The sequence below is a fragment of the Hypomesus transpacificus genome, unplaced genomic scaffold (assembly GCF_021917145.1).
Source record: "Hypomesus transpacificus isolate Combined female unplaced genomic scaffold, fHypTra1 scaffold_438, whole genome shotgun sequence".
Classification (NCBI taxonomy): domain Eukaryota; kingdom Metazoa; phylum Chordata; class Actinopteri; order Osmeriformes; family Osmeridae; genus Hypomesus; species Hypomesus transpacificus.
Genome location: NW_025813955.1, coordinates 31,986 through 56,502, shown reverse-complemented (window position 1 = coordinate 56,502; position 24,517 = coordinate 31,986). Strand labels below are relative to the sequence as shown.

Genomic DNA, 24,517 nt, shown 5'->3' with positions numbered 1-24,517 from the left:
ACAGCTGTTCCAACATTTTCACTTCAATGTGGAAAAGGACTTATTTTAGGTGATAATTTCCAAGCGAGTTGAGTTTGTAAGGATTACACACCAGTCGATTCCTGGCCTTTGAACCCGTTTCCAAGTTGTATCACCGCTGTCGGTAAAACCGATCCTCTGCAGACCCTCTGTGGCCCGCCTGGTCCGCTCCTCGCCCGTTGCAGTGATGGGTCGCTCTTGGACCTCAAGCTCATTATTCAGAGCCATCGTTTTCCTACTCAGTGTCGTCTCAGCGTTGGCCAAGAGACACGCTGTCTACTGGAACTCCACTAACGCCAGGTGAGGAATGTTAAGAATTGCGGATGCTTCTCCGTCTACCAGTATGTCAGCTATGCAACTAGTTCCTTGTATTGTAAACCAAACAGCAATTTCCTCTCCGTTGACTTGCGCACTGCTGCACATCATGTAGCCTATAGTTTAGCCTGCAACAGTCTAAAGCCTGTGTAATTCAATTTTTTTATTCAGTATAAAAAAATATGTTCAGCACATGAATGTGTTACTCAGCACGAACACTCCTGTCCTTGCAGGAATGTAGTTGTGTTGAAACTTTGACAGGACAGATGTACAACAGCATGTTAAACACCCAGAGCTGTTCCTAATTTAAACCTACACGCACAGTTGCACGTTAGGTAACCCTGTAGTGTACCTGAACCAGACTGGTTCAATACTGACACAAAATGTAAGTTAAGTCTGCCTAAGGATATGCCCACATTTTGGCACGGGATTGGGCATGAATCTGGTCTCTATCTCTGGAGAGTTGTCCAGATCGGGTCATGTGACCAACTCCTGTGCAGCCACGGCCTGGCCAGTGACAGGTTGGCCTGGTGCACTTCCTTGTTGGCATGAACTGGGCAGTTTAATGTTGCTTTCTGTTATCCAGCAGCTTAATCATGAGACTTGATCTATGTAAACCATAGTAGTCCTTGTGTTCCCTAACCCAAGCAGGACGATGTATAGGTCAGAGCAGCTCTTGAAGGAAGGAAGGAAGGAACGGGGGGTTAAAGTGCCCTAGATAACATCAGCCAACGCAGGTGTATATTACTGAGGTCTAAAGTGCTTACGTGTGTAAACGTTTAGTAATGGAAGCATACTCCACTCTTTGTGTGTGTACCTGAGAAAGTGTATGTGAATGAGCATGAGGGAGAGAGAGATTGTGTGTGTGTGTGTGTGTGAGAGAGAGAGAGTGTGTGTGTGGGGGTGTGTGTGTGTGTGAGAGAGAGTGTAAGTGGGTGTTGTGTAATGGGCTGATTGGGGTTATTAGTCATCCAGAGATGGGCTCACCGCTGATCCAGGTGTTCTTAATTGAAAGGTTCAGTTCTGAGAGCTGGAGGGACAAAACAGGCTCTCCAACACCCTAACCCCAACACACTAACACCTAACCCTAACCCTCTCTCACACTTCCATAAGCTCTGCTACGACCTGAGGGCCAGCCCGGGTCCCAACCTGCAGTTAAGGATAAAATAGCAACCTTAGACCTTCAACCAAGCACAGTTTAGGTCTAGTAGATGAGATGGTTTTTACCAGCAAGCCACTTGTATTGAGGCTTCGTCCAGTTCCCTTTCACGGCAGAGGTAAAGGATGCACGTCAGAAGGTTTGGAATGAAGCCAGGGTGGGGGCTGACGGGGTTCAGACAAACTGTTTCATTGGAATGAAGCCAGGCACCAGTGTGTGCATGCTGTTAAAGCACAGTCCTGCAGATTGTGCCGAGCATTAACCATGTTAGGGAATCACCAGCCTTCCCTCTGGGGCCCTGGGACAGGCTGCCCTCACACAGCATGGCAGGGAAACACTGGCCGCCACCACCCAATCCCATCAGCGTTACCGTGGAGGGTAACGCACTGTGACCGGGGGGAGCGCTTTGTTCTGACACACCGCCCAATCAGAAAGCTATCAGAGTGCCCGTGATGGAGCGCCCATACCAGGGTCCCAAAGGGCCGAGACCGGGGCCTACTCTCATTTCTCCCCCTCCCCCTCTCTCTGAACAACCCCCTCCTCCTCTCTCTGAACACCCCCTCCTCTCTCTGAACCCCCCCCCGTATCTGAGCCCCCTCCCCCTCGTTTCTCTCTCCCATCATCTCTCCCTCAACTCGCTTCACCCCATCTCTTCTCATTTCTCCCCTTGTCCCTCTCTCACCTCCCTCCCCTCCCTGCTAGGGTAGGATATTGGCTGTGTGATTAGTTTAGGTTCAGTCATTTTCCTGTGGTGCTCCAGGGGAGTCCGGCTCGTTCCCAGGGCCCATAAAGCGTGTGGAGAAGGTGGACTACAGCTCAGCTCTGCCCTGACTGCAGAAACAGTGCAGCTCTGCCCTGACTGCAGAAACAGTGCAGCGTCAGCCCTGATAGGCAGGAGAAACGCAACTCTTTCACCAACTCAGAAGGCTGAAGCAGAGATAGAAACACTGTAACTACAACCCGTAATAATCCAATTTAAAAAAATAACACAAAACTGCTGATTCCTAATAATCCTGCATTACCTTCCTGTCTTGCCTGGCTATGTTGTGGCTAGCTAGCTGTTGCCTGACAGTTAGCCGGCGTCTGAGAGCTAGCTTTCGGCGGCTAACGCCACACACAGGGCTCAGCTTATCTAGCTTAGCTCTAGGAACACGCTGGCTGCTGTTTTCGCACATGACTGAGGACACTGTCGTCGCTACCTTTCCGTTGGAAATCAGGATTTATGATTTTAATGAAATAGGTTCAGTGGCGCGGAGAGACCGTGGCCTCGTCGTTACCGCTCCTCAGCGTGTTGAAAAGGCTTTAACGGGCTGGGGGAGAGTTTTACTGGACCTCATTTAGTTCGGTGCAGATTGAAAATCGGAGCACTAAAATGAAGTGAAAGACGTGACGCTGACCGGGTGTTGTACATGTTAAGGTCATACATTACGCATGTGGCGTTTCGGTTTTCATACAGGCCTGCCTGTGTCCTTTAATTTAGTTTTACTGCTTATTGCGGAGAGTTTATGATTCAGCTCAATCCTGCAATCACCTTGGGTTTTCTCTCCCTGTTGAACTTCCTGGTTTTGATAAGGGTTCATTTAAATAGTCTGTAGTTTTAAACCAAAGAGCGTTCAGTGGCGAACTGAATGCTGACTGTACACAGGCCCTCCCTGTTAGTAAAACACTGAGCATACAGTCATGGCCAAAATTACTGGCACTGACAGAAATCAGTGTTTTCCATTCTGCTTCAGTATAGTAGATGGTTTTTCACGTTTCTATGGCAGGCTATACAGAAAAACAATGACAAGCATTTCATATGTTTTTAAGGCTTTTAATGGCAAAAACATTCAATATATCCTGAGTCCCTCCTTTCATTGCTATCAGTCTGCTCTTATAATCCAATCAGAATGAGAGTGATTTCACCTGACTACAACTCCTTCACTTCTCCCCCAATGTGCAGATGATATGACTCAGTGAAATGAAGTTAGCTGCTCATTTAATGCAAGGGCCTAATGATGAAGTTCTGCTTTCTTTTGCCCAAGTTGTTTAAAATACATCGGATTACTCGGAATCATCACCATAACAACTAAAGCAGGAAACTTCACGAAATACAAAATCTATGCCACTGCCAATACTTGTGGTCATGACTGTACTTGTGTGCTGGTGACCCCTCCCTGTTCCCTCCCTTCCACCTCCTAGATGTTTTAGTCTCCAAGCCGTTCCACCCAGGTTTTAGAACAGAGCCGATAGTGTGACCTAAATGTGCCCTTGGACACCAGAGTGAAATCCCTGAACCAGCTGGTCCACATTCTTCATGACTTGAGAGATGAACAGAGGCACCAGCTGGATGTTCATCCTGGTAGTTACGCAGCACACAAACTCCATCAGGGCTTAAGAACAGTTTCAGATGATGAACTGTGTGGCCTTAGTTTAGTTTAGTTTAGTGAACCTGGTTGGAAGCTTTCTGCTCTCCTCTGGGTAGCAGCTTTCTCCCTTATCTCCACAGGTCCTCTGGTTGGTCTGTCTCTCTGTGTCTCTCTCTGTGTCTCTCTCTGTGTCTCTCTCTCTGTCTCTCTCTGTGTCTCTCTCTGTCTCTCTCTGTGTCTCTCTCTGTGTCTCTCTCTCTGTCTCTCTCTCTGTCTCTCTCTCTGTCTCTCTCTGTGTCTCTCTCTGTGTCTCTCTCTCTGTCTCTCTCTGTGTGTCTCTCTGTCTCTCTCTCTGTCTCTCTCTGTGTCTCTCTCTCTGTCCCTGCAGCACTGCAGGTTAGCAGAGCTCTAACAGAAGATAACACCTGTTACACACAGAGACATGAGGAACCCTGATGTCTCTGACTCCATCTAGCTGCCCCTCCTTCCTGTGGGACTCTTAACGTATCTCTCTCTCTCTCACACTCTTTGTGTGGTTATCTATCTGTCTGTCTTTCTTATTCTTCCTCTTCATCAACATTGATATGGTGGTTTGGAGTAACTCAAGTTTAGACACGTAACTTATGAGTAACAAATACCAGAGATCCCAACAGTCTCTTTAGTCTCCACCCCTTCTCTGTCTCTCTCTCTCTCTCTCTCTCTCTCTCTCTCTCTCTCTCTCTCTCTCTCTCTCTCTCTCTCTCTCTCTCTCTCTCTCTCTCTCTCTCTCTCTCTCTCTCTCTCTCTCTCTCTCTCTCTCTCTCTCTCTCTCTGTCTCTCTCTCTCTGTCTCTCTGTCTGTCTCTCTCTCTCTCCTCTCTCTCTCTGTCTCTCTGTCTCTGTCTCTCTCTCTCTCTCTGTGTGTCTGTCTCTGTCTCTGCTCTCTCTCTCTGTCTCTCTATCTCCCTCTCTGTCTCTCCCTCTGTGGGGTGATGGACTGATGAGGCATGTAGAGACAGAGCAGTAGGAGAGTGTTGGCTCTCTGAATCTTTATAGAAATGATTCATAACAAGTGTTGTGTAATCTGTGCAGCGTGTATGCATGACTTACCTCTGTGCTCTCTCAAACGAATTATCCCGCATAAACACCAAGGATAAGGAAATCACCCCCCTCTCTCACACACACAGGGGAGCTGTGATTGCACTTCTAGACTGATTTTTCTCTCTGTCCACCCCCCCCCCCCCCCTCCTTTATCAGTTTGTGTGAAATTTCCCCCCCCCTGCGTTCCTCTTCCTGTCTGTCTCCCTCTTATAATCTTTGTCGTCTCCTGGTAAATGATTAACATGGAGAACCTGTGAACTATAATCAACAAACCCACAGTCAGGTAATTACAACTCTATTCCCTGCACTGCAAACACAACCTAAAGAAAACAATCTCTCTCTCTCCCCCTCATCTCATTTTCTCCCATTTCTCTCCTGTGCCTCTCTCTCTCTCTCTCTCTCTCTCTCTCTCTCTCTTCTTTGTCTCCCTTTCTCTCCTCTGAGTAGATACCCATTGTCTCGTCTGCCGAAATGAAGCACGCTGTTGAAGTTATGTCTCTACAGAGACAAATACAAAATGAGTGTCTGTGATAGTTTTTTATTTTTGTGTGTGTGTGTGTATCTCCAGTAGGTGTTGTTGCTGCGTGTCCTCCTTTCTTTAGGTGAACAATGTGAAGGACTTTCAGTGATTTGTTGGTGAATCAATGTTTGTTACTGTTGTGGTGGCTAAAGTTCATTTCAGTGGAACAATGGCCTTATCAGGAGAGGAGTCAAATGTGAGTGTGTGTGTGTGCCAAAGTGGTTTTCTGGGTGTGTGTTCAAGGGAAATGTGTGTTTCCTTGAACAAAGGCTGAGTGTGAAACTGCTGTTAACAGGAAACGCAAGCCTGTGATTTAACCAGCACGTCTTTCTTTGTGGCACACAGTCAAATAAATCAAGTTCTGGTCATATTTATTGATAAATATAATATGAGTGATGGTCACACTTAGTAGTGTAGTGTAGTTAGTTAACTTCCTCAGCAATTTCCCCCTACACTGAGTAGGCATTGTGCCCCTGCTGGACAGAGGGGGTGTGCGTGCGCGCATTGTGGGCCCCCTCACTTGTTTACAAGCGTTGCGTGTGCCCCTGTGTGGGAACGTTTTCCAGCCTCTCTTCTAAATGCTTCATTGTTTAGGTTCCTGGGGCAGCTCATTTAGGTGTAGCAGGGTGTGGAGGAGAGGAGGAGGTGGGGGAGGAGGAGAGGAGGAGGTGGGTGAGGAGGAGGAGGTGGGGAAGAGGAGGAGGTGGGGGGAGAGGAGGAGGTGGTGGAGAGGAGGAGGAGGAGAGGAGAGGAGGAGGTGGGTGAGGAGGAGGAGGTGGTGGAGAGGAGGAGAGGAGGAGGTGGGGAAGAGGAGGAGGTGGGGGGAGAGGAGGAGGTGGTGGAGAGGGAGGAGGAGGAGAGGAGAGGAGAGGAGGAGGTGGGTGAGGAGGAGGAGGTGGTGGAGAGGAGGAGGTGGACGAGGAGGACGAGGAGGAGGTGGGAGAGGAGGAGGTGGGGGAAGAGGAGGAGAGGAGGAGGTGGGTGAGGAGGAGGAGGTGGGGAAGAGGAGGAGGTGGGGGGAGAGGAGGAGGTGGTGGAGAGGAGGAGGAGGAGAGGAGAGGAGGAGGTGGGTGAGGAGGAGGAGGTGGAGGAAGAGGAGGAGGAGGAGGGGAGGAGGAGGAGAGGAGGAGGAGGAGAGGAGGAGGAGAGGAGGAGGTGGGGAAGAGGAGGAGGTGGGGGGAGAGGAGGAGGTGGTGGAGAGTAGGAGGAGGAGAGGAGAGGAGGAGGAGGAGAGGAGGAGGAGGTTGGGGTGGTTTGAGGGTCGTTGCACCCAGGGAGGGGGTGTTCCTCTGGGAAACAGTGGCTGGTGTTGAACAATCAAATCTCACTTTGTGAACATTACCTGGCCCTGTTCACGATAAAGCTGTGTGTGTGTGTGTGTGTGTGTGTGTGTGTGTGTGTGTGTGTGTACAATCAGTAATCACTACAAGGGGCCTGGCAGCTCAATAGGATACTGGTATACTTAGCCTCTCAAAATCTTGTTAGCAAATACTGCACAATAACAAGAAAATATAATCCTACTATTGCTGAGGTGTCTGCTCTCACAGACACGTACATTTATATACACACACACACACAGAGGCAGACACACAAAAACACGGACTGTAGAAAATGAGTTTTTAGCAAAGCAAGAGGCCAAGCATTCTGGATGTCTGTATTAGAGCAGCTGGTCACGCTGCTAAACGCACTGAGAGAACGAAGGCAGGGGAGCAGACAGAGATGTAGAAAGAGGACTGCCTGCCTGCCTGCCTGCCTGCCTGCCTGCCTGCCTGCCTGCCTGCCTGCCTGCCTGCCTGCCTGCCTGCCTGCCTGCCTGCCTGCCTGTCTGCCTGTCTGTCTGTCTGTCTGTCTGTCTGTCTGCCTGTCTGCCTATCTGTCTGTCTGTCTGTCTGTCTGTCTGTCTGTCTGTCTGTCTGTCTGCCTCCCTTCTCCTTCCTGCTCCTGGTATTCGCCTGGTCAGGCTAGTTAGACAATCAATACCAATTTAACACCTAGATATTATCACCGGCGGCTCACATTATCTCCATGCTGCATATGGTCTCACCTCTCTGTCACCGCTGACACACACACACACACACACACACACACGGCACAGTGTAGATACATCAGTATTATGGATTCCTGCAGCTCTATGTACTGGTGTGTAACTGCAAAAGCTCTGTGAAAACAGATATACTGGAACTGGCAGAGTTCTCGTCTGTCGCCATGGACGCGCCCGCTGTCTGGACTGGGCACAAGATGGCCGCGGGGGCGGGGGCGGGGGGGGGGGCGTGGAACAGCAGGGCTGCCTGCTAGCTGAGGCACAGGAACAGACTCCGGCTAGGACACGGTGGTGCTGGTATCTCTGGACTGGACTGAAGGACGGGTGGTGTAGGGGGTGGTGTCTGAGCAGGGTAAGGACAGGAGAGCGGTGTCTGCAGACTGACCGCTCTGGAAGACGGGGTGAACAACACAGCCCTCCAGACCCAATCAATGACCTAATCTGACCCAGTGTTTAACCAGTGTGCTGCTCAACACACACACACACACACACACACACTGTAGGCAACGCTCCCTTCCTCATCTCAGAAATCCTGCCAAGAGGTAGCCAGGGAATTCCGTCCGACTGAAATTGAATTAGTATTGACCCAGGTGGTGCTGGTCACTGGGGGGGGGGGGTTTACCGTACAGAACACAACATGGTAGTGCACACGCACTCCAGGGGACTGCAGCAACAATCCCCTGGTCTCAGGAACACCCCACCACATCCTCCAGGCCAGATCACACCCCCCAGCCACGCGGAACCAGCAGGAAATACTGCAGATCGTTTTCTTGAGGGGAGGGGGGTTGGAGGGGGTGACTGTCTTTCAGAACGTGGCTGTGTGGTGATGGTCAGCGGGGGTGGTTGACGTGACAAACCCTGTCCGGCATGCTAGAGAGGCTCCTTCTCTCTGGACTTTGCTGTACCGAGTCAGTTTCATGTCCAGTGTTGGCACTTACTGAAACAGTTCCAGAGGAACGTTACTGAGATGGACATGTTACTGTGTCGTACAACAAGATGGACATGTTACTGTGTCGTACAACGAGATGGACATGTTACTGTGTCATACAACGAGATGGACATGTTACTGTGTCGCACAACGAGATGGACATGTTACTGTGTCGCACAACGAGATGGACATGTTACTGTGTCGCACAACGAGATGGACATGTTACTGTGTCGCACAACGAGATGGACATGTTACTGTGTCGTACAACGAGATGGACATGTTACTGTGTCGCACAACGAGATGGACATGTTACTGTGTCGCACAACGAGATGGACATGTTACTGTGTCGCACAACGAGATGGACATGTTACTGTGTCGCACAACGAGATGGACATGTTACTGTGTCGCACAACGAGATGGACATGTTACTGTGTCGCACAACGAGATGGACATGTTACTGTGTCGTACAACGAGATGGACATGTTACTGTGTCGCACAACGAGATGGACATGTTACTGTGTCGCACAACGAGATGGACATGTTACTGTGTCGCACAACGAGATGGACATGTTACTGTGTCGCACAACGAGATGGACATGTTACTGTGTCGCACAACGAGATGGACATGTTACTGTGTCGCACAACGAGATGGACATGTTACTGTGTCGCACAACGAGATGGACATGTTACTGTGTCGCACAACGAGATGGACATGTTACTGTGTCGTACAACGAGATGGACATGTTACTGTGTCGTACAACGAGATGGACATGTTACTGTGTCGCACAACGAGATGGACATGTTACTGTGTCGTACAACGAGATGGACATGTTACTGTGTCGTACAACGAGATGGACATGTTACTGTGTCGTACAACGAGATGGACATGTTACTGTGTCGCACAACGAGATGGACATGTTACTGTGTCGCACAACGAGATGGACATGTTACTGTGTCGTACAACGAGATGGACATGTTACTGTGTCGTACAACGAGATGGACATGTTACTGTGTCGTACAACGTTTAGTTTTGTGAACAGTGGGCACTTTTCATCCTGTTTTGTTCAACCTGAAGTGAGACACACACACACACACACAATCCTGACTGCATAGGCAAGATGATATTTTGGTGACATTCATTAAAGCTGCATGCTAAGGCAATATTGCAAACCTCGCCTATCATCCAGAAACATCCAGTCTCGGTGTGTCTTCCAGAGAGAGTTGACACAGGTCATCTTCTCTGCATCATCAGACTGCAGTATAGCACATCCTGGAGTGTATAACAGCATCACATCCTGGAGTGTATAACAGCATCACATCCTGGAGTGTATAACACCATCACATCCTGGAGTGTATAACACCATCACATCCTGGAGTGTATAACACCATCACCATGGTTCCTGAGACACAGACATGTGGACTCATGGACATCTGAGGCGGGGTCTTGGTACGGTTTGGCAGTAGTGATGTCGTGCACGCCACGGGTTGGCATAGCCTCTCTTAAGGGCTGGAGCCTTCTGCTCAGCCCCTACTGCTCAGCCTCTACTGCTCAGCCTCTACTGCTCAGCCTCTACTGCTCAGCCTCTACTGCTCAGCCCCTACTACTCAGCCTCTACTGCTCAGCCCCTACTGCTCAGCCTCTACTGCTCAGCCTCTACTGCTCAGCCTCTACTGCTCAGCCTCGACTGCTCAGCCCCTACTGCTCAGCCCCTACTGCTCAGCCCCTACGGCTCAGCCTCTACTGCTCAGCCTCTACTGCTCAGCCTCTACTGCTCAGCCTCTACTGCTCAGCCCCTACTGCTCAGCCTCTACTGCTCAGCCCCTACTGCTCAGCCTTTACTGCTCAGCCCCTACTGCTCAGCCTTTACTGCTCAGGGAAAACTTGTGTGTGTGTGTGTGTGTGTGAGTGTGTGAGTGTGAGGGAGAGAGAGACACACAGTTTTTTCTTGTCACCCACCCACATACACGCTCGCGCACACACACACAAACACACACACACCATCACCTCCCCCATCCCCCAGAGATGTAAAAGCATTAGACCAGCCATAGACTGAGCGGGAGATGGAGAATGCGTTAGCAGAGGAGGGTAGGAGAGGAGGGTAGGAGAGGGAAAGAGTCAACAGATTTCAACTCCCCAAACGGCAAGGGAAGGCCCCCAGGGAGCGAGGAATGAGGTGAAAGGGAGCGAGGGAGGAGGGAGCGAGGGAGCGAGGGAAGAAAGGATGTCAGCAGGTATTACTATCACTGTCAGGGCCTAGCGTACTGAAGCCCCCCCCCCCCACACACACACACACACACACCCCTGTCTCTCTCTCTCTGACACACACACACACCCCTGTCTCTCTCTCTCTGACACACACACACACCCCTGTCTCTCTCTCTCTGACACACACACACACACCCCTGTCTCTCTCTCTGACACACACACACACACCCCTGTCTCTCTCTCTGACACACACACACACACGCACTCTGGCTGCGGAGCCTCTGGGGAGAGTCAGTGAGAATCGCACCCTCCTTTAGGACTGACAGTGTTTCAGCGCATCACTGCGCGTGGGTGTGTGGATGTGTGTGGGTGTGTGTGTGTGTGTGTGCTTCAAGCCTGCGTGTGGACTGGAGCTGTTTCAACAGACTTCTTGTATGAAATATGAATGGAATGTTGTATCGTGTACTTACCCAAACACTACACCCTATCTCACTAGGCAGCTTGGATTCTTTGAGGTTGAAAATGAGTGATGGTATTGGTACATTGGGGTGTGTGTGCATTCAACATTTATTTAGGTGTGTTATATGTGTAGACTAAACCTGTACCACATGAACTTCGAGTTTATTCTGGAAGGTTTTCAGATCCCTCAGTTTTTCTTCTCTGCCCTCGCCTCACCTCAGTTCACAATATCCCTTTCTCTTTCTCTCTCGTTCTCTCTCTCTCTTTCGCTCTCTCCCTCTCTCTCTTTTTCTCTCTCTCCCTCTCTCCCTCTATGTCTCTCTCCCCCTCTCTCTCTTGCTTTATTTCGTTCTCACACTCAGTTCAGTTCAGTTCAAAGAGCTTTATTGGCATGAAAACAACAAGTGTTCATATTGCCAAAGCAATGGTGGAATTACAGAAATTATCATCAATATAAATCACAGCCTTATACATACTTATATTTCATACCCTCACATACAGAGAGACACACACCTCTTCCTTCCCAATCCTCGCCAGACCTTTCCTTGGACATACACACACACACATTGTTCTTTTTAACCACACTTCTGAAATCGATGTGGAGGGGTTAGGGTTAGATGTGGAGGTCTCATTTATATGAGCTTGCTACTCTGCTGTCCTTGTGTTGTCCTTATTTGGGCCACAATCATCTGCCCGGTCGAAGGGTTCATATCCCGGCTGCAGCCGCATAGTGATAGGCTGGATGAGCTGGCGAGGCGCTGGCGAGGCGCTGGCGAGGCGCTGGCGAGGTGCAGTTCTGCTCGCTCCACATCTCCCCAGTCCTGGCCTTGAAGCCTGAGAACTCATGAATCTCATTGCAGTGTAGTACTCTCCTCGCCTCGCCTCATCAACATACTGCTGGAGAAGCGCTTCCATTAGAATCACGCTACTAATCTGCAAGCCTACACATAATCTGGTGCTTTGCCTTACACGTCAGGAAAACTTTGTGTAGAGGGGAAAACCCCCATCCAAGGTGCTTATGGCTTAACGCTGGGGCGAGGAAGTGAACGTTTGTGTGCGTGTTCGATTTTGTGTCATTACAGCGAGAATTAGTTAGTTACACATTTGTATTTATTCTTAGTACACTAACCACACCTGTACTGAAAGAAGCTATAGAACACACTCCTCACGGGCTGTTCATCTAGGAAGTGCTGTTAATTTCATCTAGTAGCAGTCGGTCATCTCTAATCCCAAAATAGTCTGATAATTTCAGTTCCCTGTCAGTCAGAAGGCTGGATTCTCTCTCTGCAAACACAACCTAAAGAAAACAATCTCTCTCGCTCTCTCTCTCTCTCTCTCTCTCTCTCTCTCTCTCTCTCTCTCTCTCTCTCTCTCTCTCTCTCTCTCTCTCTCTCTCTCTGTCTCTCTGTCTCTAGTGTCTGTGGTAATGTCATTCTGTCATTGGTTGAAGTTGATGTCTGTTGTTTGTTTTAGATTTCTGTGGGTCATGATGATGTTTCATGGAGCGTAGTGTAATGTCCAGCCTACCTTATTGGACCCCTAAAGGTTTGTAAAGGCTTTCTCTCTGGTGATGGGTCTACACTGGGCAGACATGATGTCCAGGTCCTGGTCTACACTGGGCAGACATGATGTCCAGGTCCTGCTAAAGCTTTTGTGTCTTCAAACTAAAGTACAAGCCAAACGCAGGCCCAGCAGTGCCCTTCCTGCTAGCTCCCACCTCGGCAGGGATTCATAGAGCAGCGTGTTGTTCTTCTAGGGGCTTCCTCCACTCAACTCTTACTTCCCTCACTCCTAAAACGTTTGATATTTAATATTATTTGTGAGGTTGAACCAACTTTCTGACAAAGTGCTTTTAATTTGACCATCCACGCTTGTTCTTTATTGGGAACAGTCGTAGACAAGTGTGTGTGTGTGTGTGCGTGCTATTGAGAGGGTGGGGGGGCATGTGCGTGACTAGAGCAGGACAAAGCGTGCTGCCTGGGGGGTGGGGTGGGGGGGGCTCCATACCCCCAGTGCACCAGGCGATATGAACCTGACCCATTCTGACGGAGCAAGATGGAGCGAGCGAGGGCAGCGTGGACAGGCTGGGAGGGGAGAGCGAGAGAGGGGCCAGGGGACTCTCCTGGGACAGCAGAGCAGTGACCGTGAAAGTGCTTAGATAAACAGAGGAGAGAGGAGGAGACGGGACGAGCGACGGAGGAGGGGGGGTGAGAGAACCTTGACGGGGAGGAAATGAGCCCCAGTGAAGAGAGAGAAAGAGAGAGACAGGGAGAGAGAGACAGGGAGAGAGAGACAGGGAGAGAGAGACAGGGAGAGAGACAGGGAGAGAGACAGAGAGAGACAGAGACAGAGAGAGAGAGAGAGAGAGAGAGAGAGAGAGAGAGAGAGAGAGAGAGAGAGAGAGAGAGAGAGAGAGAGAGAGACAGGGAGAGACAGGGAGAGACAGGGAGAGACAGGGAGAGAGACAGAGAGAGAGACAGAGAGAGGGTGAGGGTGAAGGTGAAGAAAGGGAAGAACTTAAATAAGCTCAATGTGTGAAACAGGGAAGTTCACTCACTCTCCTTCCTCTTCCTCCTCTTCCTCTCCCTCCTCTTTCTCTCCTTTTGGCACCTAAATTATTCAGACCTGTCGGCCATACTGGGGCAAGATCCTAGTTGTCTAAACGAGTGTGCATGTGCGTGCGTGCGTGCTACCTAAGCCCAAACCATGTGTCCGTTGCTTGGTTCCTACACTAACAACCTCAGAGGCGTCAGAGACGAGGACAGGAGAAAAGAAGCAGAAAGACACACCTGGGCTGATAACACTGCTTAACAAACCCTGACCTTCGTGCCAGAGATGGAGAGGGAGGGTGGGTAGGTAGGAGGAGAGAGGGTAGGGAGGAGGAGAGAGGGTAGGGAGGAGGAGAGAGGGTAGGGAGGAGGAGAGGGGGTAGGGAGGAGGAGAGAGGGTAGGGAGGAGGAGAGAGGGTAGGGAGGAGGAGAGGGGGTAGGGAGGAGGAGAGAGGGTAGGGAGGAGGAGAGGGGGTAGGGAGGAGGAGGACAGAGACAGTCTGCCCCATCAGAAGTGTGACCCAGTTTGTAAAAGATGGATTCTCAAAGCCGGCCCTGATTTATTGGTTTTAGCGTATTTGCTTAGCGAGCGCCCTTTTCACCGTGGTGAAGAGTGTCTCTGTGCCTGTGTGGGTGTGTGTTTGTGTGAGATTATGAGTGTGTGTGTGTGTCCTCCCTAACCCAGTTTCACAGGTGGGCTTGGCTGTGTGTCCAGGGGCACAGAGGAGGGGAGTAGTGCTTGTCACACACTGATGAGCAAACCTGAGTTTGAAACCCCTTCTGCTTGTTTCTGGGAGAATGTGTGTGTGTGTGTGTGTGATGTTGGAAGCTACAACATCAGACACCATCCATTTGCATGATGTGATGGACTTTGAATGAGCTCATGCACCGCTCAGAAAATGAGCAGGTCTAGTAATTGTGCGTACTTCTGTGTGCTTGTGTATTTGAAGAACTATAAAAGATATAAACTAGGCTATATGCAGGTTTGGCTCCAGCACACCAGTATTTAGGCTCAGAAGCACAGAAAGCCCTCATTACTCTGAGGTCCAGTGAACGGACGGAGGGAGGGAGGGAGGAAAGGATGGATGGATGGATGGAGGAGAGGATGGATGGATGGATGGAGGAGAGGATTGAGGGATAGATGAGTGGGTGGGGCAGAGGCAAGGGCTTGGCTCAAATCCCAGGTCTGGATTGGTTGTCTCCCCGGCAACAGCACGACTGACCTTATTTCACCCCTACGTACCCTTTACCCACACACAGACCCACACACACAGACCCACACACACAGACCCACACACACAGACCCACACACACAGACACAGCTCTCATTTGATATGCTGTGTGTTTGGGACAGTGCTGGGAGAGTCTTATATTAGCACCTTCTCTCTAGCGTGTGGAGGAATCTTCTAGAAAACGACTGCTGTCACATTGGCTGTGAGTTTGGGTCGGTGTTGCTTATATCTCAGTGTTGGTGTAGGGTGCAGGGTGTAGGGTATAGGGGGCTGGGTGTAGGATGCAGGATGCAGGGTGTATTTGACCCTGCGGTATGGAAAGGCCTTCTGACGGAGCGTCCAGAGCAGAGAGAGAGGGGGGTGGACTTCCAGGCAGCAGGAATATTGGACTAGTTGTGTTGGTTGTCATGGTGACAGAACAGTTCTACACATCCCTGCTGCTACAGCTGACCCCTGCAGAACACACACACACACCCTCACGCACACACACACCCCCTCACACACACACCCTCACACACACACACCCTCACACACACGCTCACACACACACACCCTCACACACACACCCTCACACACACACCCTCACACACAGGGGCCGGACCCTAACAGGCAGAAAATAGGCTCTGCACTGTCACCACCTCTGTTTGAGATCGCCTGAGGTCTGCAGGTGTGTGTGTGAGTGTGTGTGAGAGACTCCACACTGATCCACACATGCAGAAAGGCAGACAGTGAACTGGTCAGGAGGCTCAAGGTCGTTTAGCATCTCCTGCAGTGTAGAAGTGGAACCAATCGCTTCAGTGAAGCTGTGGACACTCCCCTGGCCAGCCCGCCTCTCACACACACACACACAATCTAAACACTTCAATATTGCTGTGGGAAGGAGCATCCATGTGTGTGTGTGTGTGTGTGTGAGTGTTAAAGCAAATAGGATTTCCACATTATGGAGAAAATATGAAAGATTGGAACGCGTGCACACAAACACCACACACACACACACACACACACACACGGATGCTACTTCCCTCAGCAATATTGAAGTGTTTAGCAGCAAGGGAAGAGAAAGCAGAAGGTCTGGCGTAGGAGGAAATCAGAGTAGGGTCAGAACAGAGATGTACTTCCTGTTATCCCTGAAGGAAGTGTGGGAAGTACCACACAAACTCTGTCACACGCGCACACGCTAAGAGATAGCAGCATTGTGACCCTTTCCTGTAAGAGAGGGGCTGACGGCTGTGTGGCAGTATTAGAGGGCCTGAGATGGGGGTGAGAGAGGGTCTGAGATGGGACCTGGTGGGGCTGGGCGGTGGAGGGACTTATCAGCCCGCTGGGGAGGGAGGAGGTTGGGGGCCCAGATGGTTGGAGGTGGGGGGTAAGTCCTTGTTTGTGCGCATGGAGGGCAGTAAGAAGCAGGTTAGTCACAACACGTCTGTCTGAGCTGGGAACACGGCGAGGGGGGGAGATCCAGCCCACATTGTTGTTCAGCAGGGTTACAGAGGGATGGCGTGGTGCGACAAGGGAGGGGGAGGGAGGGGGAATGAGCGATGGCTGGAGGAAGAAACCAAGCCAGTGAGGCTGTCTGATGAGGTGGTGATTGAGAGAGAGGGCCAGATATAAAATCACTTGAGATCGACAGATCCAGAGGGAAGGGCTGAGGATGTCGGAAACATTGATGAGACTTCGAGGGCTGATGAGAAGTGATCATTTGGCATTGAATTTTCAGTTTCTCTCAAACTCTCCATGTCTTGGTTTCTCATTCTGTCTCTGTCTCTCTCTCTCTCTCTGTCTCTCTCTCTGTCTCTCTCTCTCTCTCTCTCTCTGTGTCTCTCTCTCTCTCTCTCTCTCTCTCTCTCTCTCTCTCTCTCTCTCTCTCTCTCTCTCTCTGTCAGTGGGGCAGGAAGGTTCTTTTTCTCTCCGTGATGGAGGGATGGCCTGTGGAGGGAGAGGTCGTTGAAGCGATGGAGACCTTTAGGAAAGAATGTTCTCTCTCTCTCTCTTTTGTTCTTCCCCCCTCCCTCCCTCCCCCCTCCCCCTCCCTCCCCCCTTCATCTCCTCTGTTCTCTCCCTCCTTATTTTTTCTATCGCTCTCTTTTTACCCCTCTCTGCATGAAGTCTCTTTTTACCCCTCTCTGCATGAAGTCTGTGTTGCAGATTTCTCCCACATTATTCACCGGCCCCTCCCCTCCCGCCAGCTCTCTGCTGTGATTGGCTGCCAGAGCTGGGCGATAATTAACATTCTAGGAGTTCACCCCTTTACATCAGAAGATCAGCTCACTCAGTCCAAACCCAGAGGTGCCCCCCCCCCCCCCCCCCATGTGGCCCAGTACAGCTACCCAGAACCCCACAGGCCCTGAGCGTGACGGGTGTGTGTGTGTGTACAGGGGCTTGGGGTGGAGCAGGGCTCATGCAGGGGGCTGTGATCCTGGTTTACATGTTAGCATGTCGGGGCTTCACCAGGTTGTAAGGAGCTCCACCCTGAGGGGGGGGGGGGGTGTCCATCTGTGCCGAGCTACGCCTAACCAAGGTGGAGTGTTTCCTGCCTCTGGGGTGGGGCCGAGGGGGGTGGGGCCGAGGGGGGTGGGGCCGAGGGGGGTGGGGCCGAGGGGGGTGGTGCTGTGACCAGCCATGGAAGACTCTGGACTCCACCAAGCCCTCCAACCCCCCAGCCTCTGAGACAAACAGCCTCCCTCCCTCCCTCCTCTGGAACACATGACTGGGCTCAGACTGAAACTCCACAGTGTCCAGGACAGGAAGGGGGCTTGCTTCCTGCTTGTGTGGAAGTGTGTTACTCCTGCCTGCCCTGGGTTCTCATGCAGACACGTGTCTGCTGCGCCTGGACAGGAGAGAGCCCTTACTACTACTGCGTGTGTAGTGTGTGTGTGTGTGTGTGTGTTGGTATGCAGAGCAAGCAGCAGAAGTGTGTGTGTGTGTTGGTATGCAGAGCAAGCAGCAGAAGTGTGTGTGTGTGTGTTGGTATGCAGAGCAAGCAGCAGAAGTGTGTGTGTGTGTGTGTGTGTGTGTCTGCTCTGTATTCCTGCCGTTGTGTTGGGGAATTGTTGGTTCTTTAATTATTCTCTCATATTAAGGATCAAAGGTCCTGCATGGGATTAACACTACACACACACACACTACACACACACTACACACACTACACACACACTACACACACACTACACACACACTACACACACACACACACACTACACACACACTACACACACTACACACACACTACACACACACACACACACTACACACACACTACACACACACACGCACGCGCACACGCACACGCGCACACGCACATGCACGCACGCTCGCTCTCTTGAATGAGCTTCACACACAACTTTTACACAAACAAACTCACTCACTGCACTAATCAATTTTGCCCAATTTAGGATTTAGAAGTGATTCGGGGTCATTGTCAAACACATGTATCCTTTACCACCTCTCATGTGCACCTTGCATGTGGTTTAACGCTGGGAAAAAAAAAAAAATATATATAGCGTACCATTTAAATGCAGCGTGTGTGTGCATGCCCCTTGACACATGCCCCACCCCTCTCCAGTGTTCTGACAAATTGGATCTTCTTCCTGTTTTCCTTTGTGCTTTCTTCCTGATTGGCTGTCCTGACATTGTTCTAGAACGTTCCGGAATGTTCTAGAGTGGTCCCCCGGTGCCCTGCTCTGTCATCTCTGCTTTGCGTGGCGGTCAGCTCGCGAGAGAGGAGGATTCTGGGTATAATTAGGGAGTTCCTCAACCCACCAGGGCATGAAAGGCAGTGGGAGAGACGCTGGGGAGGAGGGAGACAGGTGGCAGGAGGAGAGACGCTGGGGAGGAGGGAGACAGGTGGCAGGAGGAGAGACGCTGGGGAGGAGGGAGACAGGTGGCAGGAGGAGAGACGCTGGGGAGGAGGGAGACAGGTGGCAAGAGGAGAGACGCTGGGGAGGAGGGAGACAGGTGGCAGGAGGAGAGACGCTGGGGAGGAGGGAGACAGGTGGCAGGAGGAGAGACGCTGGGGAGGAGGGAGACAGGTGGCAGGAGGAGAGACGCTGGGGAGGAGGGAGACAGGTGGCAGGAGGTGAGACGAGACGACCCAGAGAAGGAGAGGGGGATGACACGCTGACACTTTCTCTGTAATTGCCACCAGAGCTCATGGGTTTGACCGAGGTTGGGGGAGAGGAGGGTGTGGGGGTGGAGGGGGTGAGGGTGGAGGGGAGAAGGTGGAGGAGAGGGGGCAGTGAGGGGCTGAATAGAGACCTGAGGAAAGTAGAGGATTCGAAGAAAGAAGAGGTTGTGGAGAGGGGGGAGAGAGGGAGAAAGAGGGGTGTGGAGAGGGGGGGAGAGAGGGAGAAAGAAGAGGTTGTGGAGAGGGTGGGAAAGAGGGAGAGAGAGGGGTTGTGATGAGTGACCCTCTCTCCAGGTGGTGTACCGTGTAAACATACCTGTCGTCACACACATACTGTCACATACATGCACACACACACCTAAATATATCACCGCCTCTGACTCGAACACAGGTAGAAAAATAACAAAACCATGGAGAAAACTGCTGTGTGTGTGTGTGTGTGTGTGTGTGTGTTTTCATGTTATTAACTGAAAGTCTTTGTTAGTCTGTCACTCCGACACAGAGCGAAAATGTAATACTGCTACATATGGTTGCCTGAAGGGGCATGAACACACACACACACACACTGTATTGATCACTCATGGCTGTGTTGGTGTGTGCGTGTGTGTTTGCACAGCATGTGTTTGTGTCCAGAATGAGTGATCCGGGGTCGATGCTGTCCCCTTCTGTTGATAGATCACCAATATAGTGAGGCAGCTATGGATCAGCAGGCCTGTCTGAAGACTGTTCCCCTATCACCTCCCTGTGTTCCACTATCACCTCCCTGTGTTCCCCTATCACCTCCTTGTGTTCCACTATCACCTCCCTGTGTTCCACTATCACCTCCCTCCCTGTGTTCCCTTATCACCTCCCTGTGTTCCACTATCACCTCCCTGTGTTCCACTATCACCTCCCTGTGTTCCCCTATCACCTCCCTGTGTTCCACTATCACCTCCCTGTGTTCCACTATCACCTCCCTGTGTTCCCCTATCACCTCCCTGTGTTCCACTATCACCTCCCTGTGTTCCACTATCACCTCCCTGTGTTCCCCTATCACCTCCCTGTGTTCCACTATCACCTCCCTGTGTTCCACTATCACCTCCCTGTGTTCCCCTATCACCTCCCTGTGTTCCCCTATCACCTCCCTGTGTTCCACTATCACCTCCCTGTGTTCCACTATCACCTCCCTGTGTTCCACTATCACCTCCCTGTGTTCCCCTATCACCTCCCTGTGTTCCACTATCACCTCCCTGTGTTCCACTATCACCTCCCTGTGTTCCACTATCACCTCCCTGTGTTCCCCTATCACCTCCCTGTGTTCCACTATCACCTCCCTGTGTTCCACTATCACCTCTCTGTGTTCCACTATCACCTCCCTGTGTTTTACTAATCCTACTCTACTAGTGTCCAATCTTCTCTCCTGTCTCTCTGTGACTCTGTGACCCATTCACCCCCTCATTTCATCCTTTATTCTCCTCCCTCTTTCCCTTCCTCTCTCTATCTGTGATACACTCCTCTGTTAATCCATCTTATTCTCTCTCTTCTTGTCATGTCTTACCGTACATGTCCTTCCATCTCCTCTGATGTCCTGTGCATTCTATTTGATTCTTTTTTCATTTGGTCTTCTTTTCTTTGTCCACCGGCTAAACTGAAGCCCAGTCCCCCCCCTCATCTCTTCATGCTACTACCCCCCTCATCTCTCCATGCTACTTCCCCCCCTCATCTTTCCCTCCTTTATCCTTCACTGGCTCCCTGCCCTCCTCCTCTTGCCCTCCCTCGCTCTGTCGCTCCTCTATAAAGACTCCCACTGACAGACCTGAACTTGAACGAGACAGCCATCCTGTCTTTTCTGCCCCCTCTGTCTCTCCCTCTGTCTGTCCCCCACCACGTCCTCTCTCTCCCTCACCTCTCCCCGTCTCCCCCGCCTCTCTGTCCAGCCTCCCATTCTCCTCTCCCCGTCTCCCCCGCCTCTCTGTCAAGCCTCCCATTCTCCTCTCTCCTGTGCTCAGTGTGGTGAAGAGGCCAATTAAAGTCCATCTCTCCTCTCTTTCTCCTCCTCTCTTCCTCTCCTCTTCTCTCTCTTCTTACTAAGTTTGTTTTCAGACTCTCCAGGGTCACTAATTAAAACATAAAACCTCTTTCTCTACTTCTGTCTTTCCGTTTCTTTACCCCCCCCCCCTAACTTCTGCCTTAATTTACCTTTCCAGATCTCTCTCTACTACCTGTCTCCCTCCTACCCATCTCTCTCTCATATCTGTTTCTCTCCTACCTGTCTTTCTCTTTCACACACACTTTTCATCCATTCATCAGTACCCCTCGTTCTTCTTTATAACTTTCCCTCTGTTTCTCTCCCTCACCTTTCACTTCTCCCTCTCTCTATCCCCAAAGTACAATCTCTGTCTCAACACGTGCTACAGTCCTCCCTCTGTCTCCTGGTAGCTTGAAGTTTCACTGTCCTCGATGCTTCTCTCTCCTGTCTCCTCGTCCTCGATGCTTCTCTCCTGTCTCCTCGTCCTCAATGCTTCTCTCCTGTCTCCTTGTCCTCGATGCTTCTCTCTCCTGTCTCCCTGTAATCGATGCTTCTCTCCTGTCTCCTTGTCCTCGATGCTTCTCTCTCCTGTCTCCCTGTAATCGATGCTTCTCTCTCCTGTCTCCTTGTCCTCGATGCTTCTCTCTCCTGTCTCCCTGTCCTCGATGCTTATCTCTCCTGTCTCCTTGTCCTTGATGCTTCTCTCTCCTGTCTCCCTGTCCTCGATGCTTCTCTCTCCTGTCTCCTTGACCTCGATGCCTCTCTCTCTTGTCTCACTGTCCTCGATGCTTCTCTCCTGTCTGTCTGGGGAGCTGGGACAAAGAAACACTGGACAGGAGCAGGCATGAGGCAGTCGTCTAGACATATGACCTGGCTCTCTCTCTGTCTCTCTCTCTCTCTGTCTCTCTCTCTCTTGAGGAAAGTTTACCGTTTGCTCCTCTGCTGTGCTGTTCACCCCACATCCTCAGCACTGCAGAGGCTAATGGCTGATGCCTGGCCCCAATGTTATTTAGCCTAAAACTAGTCAGGCCTGACTAGGGGCCCTTGTGTGTGTGTGTACTCTGTTCTCTTGCAGATCCTTAATAAGCATATATGAAGAATTACTGTTGTCCCGTGTCTTCACATTTCTCCCTCCCTCCGTCTCTCTCTCTCTGTCTCTCTCTCTCTCTCTCTCTCTCTGTCTCTCTCTGTGTCTCTCTGTTGCTTTGCTTAGCAGTGTCACTGTATCGTTTCTGAGTATCAGATCTCAAAACAAATAACACACACACACTGCTACTTCATCATACCTTGGAATCGTTAGGTGGAATATTGATGGGCCATCCATCCATCTCTTCCTGTCTCCTCCCTCCTCCAGGCCTGTAGTAAAATAGAGCACCTATAAATCTCCCCCCCTCACTCCCTCCCTTTCTGGGAATCTGACAGAGATAATGTGGGATCGTTCTGATGTGTATTAATCATTAATGTCTCTCTCTCTTCCTCTCTCTCCCTCTGTCCCCTTTCTCTCTTTCACTATCTCTCTGTCTCCCCTGTCTCTCTCTCGCTCCCACACACCCTTTATCTGTCCCTCTCTCAGGTTAACAGAAGGCGATCTGTCCATCCAGGTGAATCTGAATGACTACCTGGACATCTTCTGTCCCCACTACCCCAGCCAGGAGGGTGGCGCTGCAGGCCAGCCCCAGGTGCTGGCGCTGTACCTGGTGGCGGAGGCAGGCTTCCAGGGCTGCGTGGAGACGAAGGGAGCCATCAAACGCTGGGAGTGCAACTCCCCCCACGCCCCCTTCGGACCGCTGCGCTTCTCAGAGAAGGTCCAACGCTTCACCCCCTTCTCCCTCGGCTTCGAGTTTCTGCCGGGGCACCACTACTACTACAGCTGTGAGTGTGTGTGTGAGTGTGTGTGAGTGTGTGTGAGTGTGTGTGTGTGTGTGTGTGAGTGTGTGTGAGTGTGTGTGAGTGTGTGTGAGTGTGTGAGTGTGTGTGAGTGTGTGTGAGTGTGTGTGAGTGTGTGTGTGTGTGTGAGTGTGTGTGTGTGTGTGTGGAAGAACGCTTGACTGACACTTTTTATATATGAAGACTAGGCTTTGAGCGTTCCCAGTAAGCAAGCATGTGTTTTCTATATCCGCGTGTGGGATTATATCAGTGAGATATGTTTTGAAGTCTCTAAACCCGTAGAATTACAGAGAGACTCGAAAGGAGAACAGGGGCCCTTCTGCTGGTCCCCCGCCCCCCTCAGCCCCTCTCAGCCCCCCCTCAGCCCCTCTCAGCCTCCCTCAGCCTCCCTCAGCCCCCCTCAGCCCCTCTCAGCCCCCCTCAGCCCCCCTCAGCCTCCCTCAGCCCCCTCTCAGCCCCTCTCAGCCCCCCTCAGCCCCTCCCTCAGCCCCTCTCAGCCTCCCTCAGCCCCCCTCAGCCCCCCTCAGCCCCTCTCATCTGTTTCCAACCACCAGGAGGAGGACGGAGGGAGGAGGACGGAGGGAGGAGGGAGGAGGGAGGAGGGGTGGTGGGTCTTTTTGGCCGTAAAATCAGTTGACATTTTTTTTTTTTTTCTACTTCAACTTCTGGTCTACGTCCAGACAAGGAGGAGACACACACCGAAACATCAGAGAGTGAAAGAATGCGAGTCAGGGGGGGGGGGGGGGGTGTGGGGGGGGGGAACAAAGAGGCAAACAAAGGGACACCAAAGAGTGGGTGGAAAAAAATGGAGATCAATAAGGAACGACAGAAGGAAGGAGAGAGAGAAGCAGACGGATGTAGAGGAGAGAGAGAGAGAGAGAGAGAGAGAGAGAGAGAGGGAGAGAGGGAGAGGGAGGATGGACACAGTCCGACAGTAGAGGAAGGGTGGGGGGGGGGCGTTCGAGGGAGGACGAGTGAGAGGAATACACGTTGGACAGAGAAAAGAGGGAGCGACCAGAGGAAGGGATGAGACGGAGGGAAAGAAAGAAAGAATCTTTACATAAATTACTGTTGCAGTCGGCTGGACAATGGTGCATTGTCAAAGCAGGAGAGAGCTCTCTCTCACACACGCAAACACATACACACACACATACACACACATTGGGCCATTGTGGTTGTGCAGTGCCAGGCATGGGAAAATAACAATGGTACTCTCCCCCACATTCTGCCACACTGAGCTACGTGTGTGTGTGTGTGTGTGTGTGTGTGTGTGTGTGTATATATATATATGAGTGTGTGTGTGTGTTCCTGTTGAGTCCACAACTGAGATAATGCGTAGAATAGGCTTGATCCAAATGTGTGTCTGGGCTGTTCTGAATGGGCCTGCACCACTGGGGCACTGTAATGGCTTCAGACTAGGGGATGGAACAGGGCTGTTAGAGACTGTAATTGTATTAGCAGTCTTAGACTCACACTAGCAAACAATGCCAAGTCTCTCTGGATGGATTATTATGTCTGAATTGTAGTCCCAAAACTGTAGTCCCACTACCCTAGTCCTTAATCCCTAACTTTAGACAAGGTCTGAACCTAGGTCTGGACTGAGGCACCCAGTGTGGCTACGTTTCTTTTACTAATGTTGTATTCA

General features: G+C 51.1%; 1 protein-coding gene across 1 annotated transcript in view; it reads left to right on the top strand.

The window, feature by feature from the left end:
* Positions 1-6: 6 nt before the first annotated feature.
* The window catches only part of si:dkey-246i14.3 (ephrin A4), a 42,120-nt gene continuing 17,609 nt past the window's right edge, over positions 7-24,517 (top strand). The window contains 2 exon segments of the mRNA XM_047016958.1: positions 7-318; positions 22,559-22,857. Coding sequence (XP_046872914.1) covers positions 206-318; positions 22,559-22,857 — 412 coding nt within the window. The 5' untranslated portion in view covers positions 7-205.